Here is a 9,611-nt window from a genome sequence, read left to right as displayed (position 1 = left end):
CTAAAAAAAGAAGACGTTTAATTTAACTCACTAGGGAGGGAAAGCATTTACAAAGTTCCTGTTGCCCTGAATGATCCCAAAGTATATTACACTACTATAAATGATACTTTACCACATTTATACTGTCATATTTTTTCAGATTCAAGGTTTACTTCTTGAGGAAATGAAATATGAGATGTAATTGTGTCCAATATATAGTACATTCAGCAGATGTTCTGTCATTTCAAGGGCAAAGAAACTTAAGAGCCAGAAGGAATGCCCAGTATTAACAATATGACTGTAAGTTATCATTCAGAGCAATCAATTCAGGGTAAAAAAGGTACCCTGTGAGAAAGCCATATTTTAAAAGATCAGAGTCTAAACAGTGTTAAATTACTTAACCCAAATATGCTAAGAATAATAAAATTTATTGATGCTTTTCAATAAGAAAGAAGCCAAAATGCATTACTTACATATCCAGTTAAAAGGAGCCAGTTAAGTTGTTCCCTTGGTTTTGCAATGAAACAAGCAAATCAATCTTTTCAATGTTCTGGTTGGTGTTTATAGAGGATGCCATTGGAGAATTCTCTGGCATTTGCTGAGAAAGAAGTGTTGTCACAGGTGGTTGGCCCTCGTTTTGTGGCTGGCCTGGTGGACTTATGGCCATCAACTGATCTGGCAATGTAGCTGGTCCAGAAGTTAAAAGCTGACTACAGTCTGCAGAGACATTGAAAACAGAGAAGCTACCTGATTAATTATTTTCTGTTAAGATTCATAAGAAGGTATTTACTAATGGCTGGGGTATATAAATGCATTATTTTGTTAAAAGTGAGGAACCTGACAGCCTCCAAAAAGGTTTTCATCAAACAGTAGTAGAATTCATCCTCCGTTGTCTCTAAGCAGTATAAAAATATAACACTGCTTGGTCATCAACATAAGTCCTATATAATTTCGTTGGTACATAAACATTAAAGAAACGTGGGTTTCTACCTCCTTGGAAACTACTTGCTTTAACTGGCTGAAAAATTTTCTGTCGTTTGTACTTCATCTTCCTTTCAAGGTTATATCTCAAAATGGCAGACACATATATTTAGATATATCACCACCTTTAATCCTCCCAATATCCTTGTCAAGTTTGTAGTATTACCACCATTTTAGATGTGGAAAGTGAGGCTCATGCATGTCAAATAACCTGTCCAAGGTCTCAGTCTGTAAGTGGTACAGCTGGGACTTGAACTCACTTCTGTCCAACTACAATCTATGCTCTTAAAACCACTGTGTTGTGCTTTCTCTGGTAACAATAACGTGACCATTTCAACCAATAACATTTAAGAAATGGGAAATTAGAACGAGTTTCTTACTATTTTGAATGCCAAATAAGAACATTCCAGATGTCTGTTGAGAAGAGCCAGGAGAATTCTGTAGCTGGTTCATTGTACCTCCTGTAGTGTTGTGAAATAAAGTAGCCTGTGGTTGAGGTGAAGATGTGGCTCCCTGGATTCCAGGCATGTTGTTCTGAGGGGAATAAAGGGGAGACTGTTGCATGTCTTGTTGGTTCATACTGGTCTGCAATGCAGACATGGATGCTGGAGAGAGGAAGAGTGTTACTTGCTGCTCTTGAGAACTGGGTGACCCTTGGACCAACTGAATCTGAGGCGAGCTATGGAACAAGGAGGTCTGTGATGATTCGGATTGGGCAGGACCTGGGTTCTGAAGTGCGGAAACCGTGGTCTGGTTCTGAAATTGCATGGGCTGCTGCTCTTGATTCATTGGGGCCATATTATTTTGTTGATGGAAAATTGATTGGTTCTGCTGCTCCTGATTCGGCACTGGATTTTGACTTGGATTGAATATCATGTTTGGTGGTGGCTGCTTTTGAGACGCCATCGGTGCCATGGCGTTCTGGTTACTGAATAAAATGCTCTGTTGTTGCTGCTGCTGTTGCTGCTGCTGCTGCTGCTCCTGGGATGGAGAGTTACTCTGGATGGCAACTATTGAGTGCTGTGACTGAAAGATTGTTCCTTGTTGGTTTTGAGACATTGGGTTAGGAGGAAGGGAGCCCAGGGAAACCTGAGGCTGAAACAGACCTTGCTGGGAGGGTTGTGCCTGTTCCTGGGAAAGCATAGGGGTCTGAATGTGTGATATTGGAGCCTGCTGCTGGAAAGCAGCTTGCTGCTCAGTGTTTGATGTTGACTGAAGTGGAGAAATTGAATTCTGAGCTGCAAAAAATGAAATCTGTTCTTCTTGGGTCACTGTGTTGGTTTGGAGATTATTCATTGGACTTTGGGAAAGAAATATGTTGGCTGACTGTTGGTCTTGAGCAACAGAAGAGCCCTGCAGCACAGCCATGGTATTTTGAGAGTGAAACATTGGAGGCTGCATTTGTTCAGAGGAGGCTGTAGAAGTCTGACTGTGGACAATAGGACTTGGATTATGAAAAATAGAACCTTGAGTTTCCTGGGAAAGGTTCTGAGCATCAGCAATAGGATTCTGAGGATGAAAAAGCTGAGCCTGTGAATGAGAAGACTGCTGCAAAAAATTCCCTGATTGAAGTGACATCATCTCATTACCTTGCTGGAATAAACCATTGCCTTGCTGCTGGGTACCACTATTTTGAACACTTATCATACTTTTTGTAGATGAAAAAAGGCCAACTTGAGGCTGACTGTCCCCACTATGTTGCATTTGGACCATGGTCTGAAAGACACTGTTCTGAATCTGTTTTGCTTGTGCTCCAGTCTCTTCTCCATCTCCTGAATTTGATGTCTGAAACAGGGTACTGCCAGAAGTTGCAACCTGCTGTGTGGTAGTTGTAGTAGTTTCATTTCCAGAAACTGCCGGAGGAGAAGAAAACAATTCACATTGCATTTGCATGTCCTCATTGGCTGATAACGCGCTCATCATATGAGAAGTCTGCTGGTAAACTGGAGACTGCTGAAGGTTTCCATTTGCTGAAGCAGATGAAGGAAACAGCTCTGACTGAATCTGGGCAGCTGCCTGGCAGATACTCTGTTGCATCTCCATCACCATTGCAGCTGAGGAGTCCATCACTTGCTGTTGCTGCTGTTGCTGTTGCTGATTAGACAATGTGTTTTCATTCTGTGGGTGAACACTTTCAGCTCTTCCAGCTATTAAATTATCTGGTCTGGTATGGACTGCTGGTTCTGTTGAGGAAAACATTCCAGGGCTTACGCTATTTTGAATTTGACTGACTTGTTGAAAAATGTCTGCACTAAGCTGTTCTTGAACATTCTCGTTACCATCTGGAGCAGAAAATAAAACTGAAGATAACTGTTGTTGTGCCTCTAAAACTTGTTGGACCAAGTCAACATTTCCATTGCTGCCAGTGGCAGTACTGCCTGTAAAACTCCCTGCCTGCAAGTGTTGTATCGTATTTTGTAGTTGCTGACTCACACTATTTGGTGATGGGAAAATATTTGATGAAATCTGCTGCTGTAAAGTCTGTGCTTGTTCTTGCAGTGGAGACTGCTGCTGTTGCTGTGATGTCTCAGTCAGGTGTGACAAGTTAACCACTGTACCATCTGACTGTAACACCTCTCTAGACTGAGTTTCTCTTGTTTGAAACTGTGTAGCCTGCTGTAGTAGTGCATCATTGCTGGGCAGCTGACTAGACGCAGAAACTGCTGGAAAAGTACCAGGCTGTGAAATGTCCTGTGTTTGGATAGTTGTCAGGGTCTCTGGGTTGTATGCCTTGGGCTGAATCTGTTGTTGCTTTTCATTTTCAGAAGTTAAGTGGGAAGATGATGATGAAAAAGACCCATTTCCTGCTATGTGAGAGATGTTTTCTAACGTTTGTTGAGTTGATCCAACTGTCTTTGTAGTCTAAAAAATAAAAGCCAAATAATATGTATATGTATAAATGAGCTCATATGATTCTTCAAAAATTATTATTATAAAAACATATACAGGACCAATTTCCCAGTCTATATTATTATTCAGAAAACAAGTGTAAGACTATGATTATCAGTGATAACATTATATATTACTGTCATCAGGATTTTTAAAGAAGCATATAAACAAAGACAGTCAAACAACAGAAGTAGACACAGAAGAATAATCAGCTATTGATATGCTTAGGACAGTAAGTACACATTAATTCTATGGTTCATGAATTACTAGCAAATTTTAAAATATCTCCATTTGTGCATCACTTATAACATTATTGGGAAGGGGAAATAAGAGAAAAATGGGAAAGGAAAGAAGAATCTTTCTTGGAAAAAGGAAAAAAGAAATAAGAGAAAAAGGAAAAAAGGAAAGAAGAGAAAGGAAATAAAATGTCTCTATAGTTTTGAAAATGTTAAACCTGTACTTTCATTATACCAAACATCACAAAGGTCCGGCTAATGTATTAATTCCTCTCTTGTCAAAAATGTATATTGGAAGTTGCTCTGCAGGCTATTTTATTTGAATATAAAATCATTTACTCTACAAAGCAAAATTCATTAAGTGCAGCCAAAGAGAAACAGCTATAAGAGAAATAGGAAAAGTAAAAAGCATCATCAGGGAAAAGAAATCAAACTACTCAAACTATAATTATTTTTATATTTGAGGTTAAGATGTGACAGGGCACTCACTAGTCAATATAGCTCACCTTAAAAATAGAAGGCGATCTTTTCTCTGCTGTTACTTCCATTGGAGTAATGTCTTCACTCTTAATCATAGTGCTTGATATGAGCGGAGTGATCAGAGCATTAGGAAGCATATTTACCTTATCTAAGTTACATCCAGTAGTTTTCATTGCTGCACACACACCAAAAGAAAAAAAAACTTGAAAATCACTGAAATCAACTGTATCATTCTACTGTGTGTTGATACCTTAGTCATGATTCAAAACACTAATTTTTTGATGCTCTGATAATAGCATGAAGATACAAATGTGCCCAAAGTGTGTCCTCCCTCTTTTTAAGTAGCAGTCCCTTGAGGACTCCTGGCAGTAGCCTGAGACTATGAGTTAAATATCAACAAGCTTGAGCACTCAGTTATCAAGTTATACCTCTCAGCACTCTTCAAAAGGCCCTGAATTACGCTGCTGGACATGACCATGCAGCCTGGATATCTCCAGGAGGTTAAAGCTGCTCAGTTACAACTGTTATATTCTCCTCTTAGTATCTGGCTGCCGGGAAATTACAAAGTCAAACTTTGGGGGATTATAGGATTGCTTGAACATTTCTCTCCTCAACAAAACTCAAGCTTCTCAGTAGAATGCCATCAACTGATCAAATAGATTCACTTTTCTAAATTAATGTCTTAGAAAACTTGAATTTGCCAAGTTGACATATGAACACATTTTTCAAGAAAGGACTTAATTTTTTTTCTTTTCAGAAATTTAAGTATGACTGATATTTTAGGTTTACCAATTAAATTTCCAAAGCAAAACCAGCAAGTATTTTTCTACTTCCATCTACTTCCATTTTCAGAAGTAGTTACAGATTAGAAACCAAGGAGAGGCAATCTGTAGCAGATAGGCAGGTTCTACCACTTCATTCTAACTGCTTTTCCCCATTGATTCTCTTTCTTCTTTTTTGTCTAGTTAAGCCTGCCAATGGCACTTAGTGGAGCATAGTGATGAAGCATCACTGAAGGCAGGCTTCTGAATTGAACACATAGCCGAATTCTGAGCTAAGGTTTACCACTACTTTGAGACCCTGTGTAAAGAAATACAGATTCCTTAGAAAGCTTAGCTGTTAAACTTTTTTTTTAGTTGAAAACTAACATAATATTTTATTAGCTTCAGGTGTACAACAAGGTGATTTAATATTTTAATACACAGATTTCTTAATTTGATACTGAAAAAGAAATCCTGGCTACAAAGAGGGTTTTAAAATGACATATGGTATATAAGCAGGATAGTTATTTTTGTAAATATTTTGACTTAAAAATATTAGAAATCTTCTGGTCTTTATTCAACCTATCTCACAGCCAATTGGCTAGAAACAATCACTATGAAAACTGATTATACTGGGGGAGGAAAAAGTGCCCACTTTTGATTTTCTGCTTTCATTACTCTAAGAAATCAATCATTTACGCATGAGTTCTCTGGATCTATTTTCACCTAGATTCTATCAATACCACCACAATTCAATTTCAATTCTGTCTGAGTCAAAGCTACAGATACAGGCAGGCATTTAAAAGTATTACAGGCCCACCTCAAAAGATAATTTGAAAGACAATTAGTATTGTCTTACGTTGATCCTGTAACATCAACTGCTATTCTTGCTTTTGGATTCTATTAGAATGTGAGTTTCATGAAGACAAGAGATTTTGTTGTTGTTGCCTGGTGCATACTACGGAATAAATAAATATTTGCTGAATGAAGAAACAAATGCTTTCTATGTCTGTACATAATGTCACATTTGTGTATCAAGTTCTAAATCTTATTGTAATTGATGGCTATTTTAAAGGATGTTATATGGAGGATTATGCCACAACACAAATTTAAGTCATTTATGTTGCTAAGACTTCATCATTAAAGCATAACTAATTAAATCTCTAAGAAGGACACCTGGGTGTTATACTAAAGCTCTGATTCCAAGGAATCACAAAAATAAGCCATTTGTCAAGGGAAATTCCTGCTTGAAAGCGACTGTCTTTTTAAAACTGATCAGGAATCTCCAATTAATGATGTTGTATTTAAAAATGACAAATGAAAAATTTAAACTGATAAAATAGTTTGAAAGTGAAAGTCGCTCAGTTGTGTCCGACTCTTTGTGACTCCATGGACTACACAGTCCATGGAATTCTCCAGGCCAGAATACTGGAGTGGGTAGCTTTTCCCTTCTCCAGGGGATGGTCCCAACCAGGGATCAAACCCAGGTCTCCGACATTGCAGGTGGATTCTTTACCAGCGAAGCCACCAGGGAAGCCCAAGAATACTGGAGTGGGTAGCCTATCCCTTCTCCAGCAGAATTTCCTGACTCAGTAATCGAACCGGGGCCTCCTGCATTGCAGGCAGATTCTTTACCAACTGAGCTACCAGGGAAGTTTGATAAATAGTTTAGTATTCAATTCAATTTTATATCTTCATAAAATTATTTTACATGATTTCAGCTGATAAAATTGTCAAAATAAGGTCTGAAGTGTGAAAAAGAATAATACGTGTGTGTCTGTTTCTTATTCATTTTTTTTAAATGACTATATCATTTTATTACCAAAAATTAAACATAGTGTTTAACACCTTTTAACCTTCAGTCTGTAATCTTGTATGAGAAATTTCACACTGGATGAGATTAGCATCCCTGATACTCTAGGAAAAAAACATCTAGGCGTTTTTGGAGAAAAGCATGAACCCATCAAAGCTGGAAAAGGAAAGATCACAAATGTCCCTAACTTTCTTTAATGATTGTTTAATTATGCTATTATTAACCTAATGAACATGGTTTGAATTATTATTGCTTAGATGTTACCTTACACAATAAAACTTGATCTATCTTTTAAAATCTTAGCTAAGTGACCTTCAGCAAATTATAGAACCTCTCTGGAATCTTGATTTCCTCATCTGTGAAATGAGAATCATAAATTATCCACCTCAGAGTTTGGCTAAACAAGATAATGCTGGTAAAGAGTGTGGTATGCTGACTAGCACTTAATATATGTTCAAGAAATATATGTTCTGCTTTGGTTATCCAAAGCAGAGACTTGTAAATTGTCCTGTAGTTAAATCAGATAATTATGCACTTCAGTTCAGTTCAGTCGCTCACTTGTGTCCAACTCTTTGCAACCCCATGAACCGCAGCACGTCAGGCCTCCCTCTTCATCATCAACTCCCGGAGTTTACCCAAACTCATGTCCATTGAGTTGGTGATGCCATCCAACCATCTCATCCTCTGATGTCCCCTTCTCCTCCTGTCTTCAATCTTTCCCAGCATCAGGGTCTTTTCAAATGAGTCAGTTCTTTGCATCAGGTGGCCGAAGTATTGGAGTTTCAGCTTCAGCATCAGTCCTTCCAAATGAACACCCAGGACTGATCTCCTTTAGGATGGACTGGTTGGATCTCCTTGCAGTCCAAGGGACTCTCAAGAGTCTTCTCCAACACCACTGTTCAAAAGCATCAATTCTTTGGCACTCAGCTTTCTGTATAGTCCAACTCTCACAACTATATAGACTACTGGAAAAACCCATAGCTTTGACTAGACGGACCTTTGTTGACAAAGTAATGTCTCTGCTTTTTAATATGCTGTCTAGGTTGGTCATAACTTTCCTTCCAAGGAGTAAGCGTCTTTTAATTTCATGGCTGCAGTCACCATCTGCAGTGATTTTGGAGCCCAAAAAAATAAAGTCAGCCACTGTTTCCATATCTATTTGCCATGAAGTGATGGGACCGGATGCCATGATCTTCGTTTTCTGAATGTTGAGCTTTAAGCCAACTTTTTCACTCTCCTCTTTCATCAAGAGGCTTTTTGGTTCTTCTTTACTTTCTGCCGTAAGGGTGGTGTCATCTTCATATCTGAGGTTTTTGATATTTCTCCCAGCAATCTTGATTCCAGCTTGTGCTTCATCCAGCCTAATGTGTCTCATGATGTACTCTGCATATAAGTTAAATAAGCAGGGTGACAATACACAGCCTTGACGTACTCCTTTTCCTGTTTGGAACCAGTATGTTGTTCCATGTCCCAGTTCTAACTGTTGCTTCATGACCTGCGTACAGGTTTCTCAAAAGGCAGGTCAGCTGGTCTGGTATTCCCATCTTTTGAAGATTTTTCCACAGTTTATTGTGATTCACACAGTCAAAGGCTTTGGTACAGTCAGTAAAACAGAAGTAGATGTTTTTCTGGAACTCTGTCGTTTTTTTAATGATCCAGCAGATGTTGGCAATTTAATATCTGGTTCTTCTGCCTTTTCTAAAACCAGCTTGAACATCTGGAAGTTCATGGTTCACGTACTGCTGAAGCCTGGCTTGGAGAATTTTAAACATTACTTTGCTAGTGTGTGAGATGAGTGCAATTGTGCAGTAGTTTGAGCATTCTTTGGCATTGCCTCTCTCTGGGACTGGAATGAAAACTGACCTTTTCCAGTCCTGTGGCCACTACTGAGTTTTCCAAATTTGCTGGCATATTAAGTGCAGCACTTTCACACCATCATCTTTTAGGATTTGAAATAGCTCAACTTGAATTCTATCACCTCCACTAGCTTTGTTTGTAGTGATGCTTCCTAAGGCCCACTTAACTTCACATTTTAGGATGTCTGGCTCTAGGTGAGTGATCCCACCATGGTGATTATCTGGGTTGTGAAGATCTTTTTTGAACAGTTCTTCTGTGTATTCTTGCCACCTCTACTTAATATCTTCTGCTTCTGTTAGGTCCATACCATTTCTGTCCTTTATAGAGCCCATCTTTGCATGAAATGTTCCCTTGGTATCTCTAATTTTCTTGAAGAGATCTCTAGTCTTTCCCATCCTATTGTTTTCCTCTATTTCTCTGCACTGATAACTGAGGAAAGCTTTCTTATCTCTCCTTGCTATTCTTGCTATTCAAATGGGTATATCTTTCCTTTTCTCCTTTGCTTTTCACTTTTCTTCTTTTCACACTAGTGCGTAATTCCTAGTTAATCTATTTTGGAAGTGTTGATGGTCAGAAATTATAATGGCAAGCAATACTGAACTGTATATGTGAATG

The 9,611-nt window shown here is 38.5% G+C and overlaps 1 protein-coding gene across 9 annotated transcripts in view; it reads right to left on the bottom strand.

The window, feature by feature from the left end:
* NFAT5 (nuclear factor of activated T cells 5) overlaps positions 1-9,611 on the bottom strand; it is a 122,623-nt gene that overhangs the window by 7,818 nt on the left and 105,194 nt on the right. For all 9 annotated transcript variants that reach the window (XM_025268955.3, XM_025268956.3, XM_025268957.3 and 6 more), the window contains 3 exons: positions 4,592-4,740; positions 1,341-3,822; positions 453-696 (listed from right to left, as the gene is read on the bottom strand). In XM_025268955.3, coding sequence (XP_025124740.1) covers positions 461-696; positions 1,341-3,822; positions 4,592-4,740 — 2,867 coding nt within the window. In that variant the 3' untranslated portion in view covers positions 453-460. The remainder of the gene's footprint in view (positions 1-452; positions 697-1,340; positions 3,823-4,591; positions 4,741-9,611) is intronic.

Source organism: Bubalus bubalis, chromosome 18 (assembly GCF_019923935.1).
Source record: "Bubalus bubalis isolate 160015118507 breed Murrah chromosome 18, NDDB_SH_1, whole genome shotgun sequence".
Classification (NCBI taxonomy): Eukaryota; Metazoa; Chordata; class Mammalia; order Artiodactyla; family Bovidae; genus Bubalus; species Bubalus bubalis.
The sequence above is the reverse complement of the archived record's forward strand: the minus strand, read 5'-3'. Positions and strand labels throughout refer to the sequence as shown.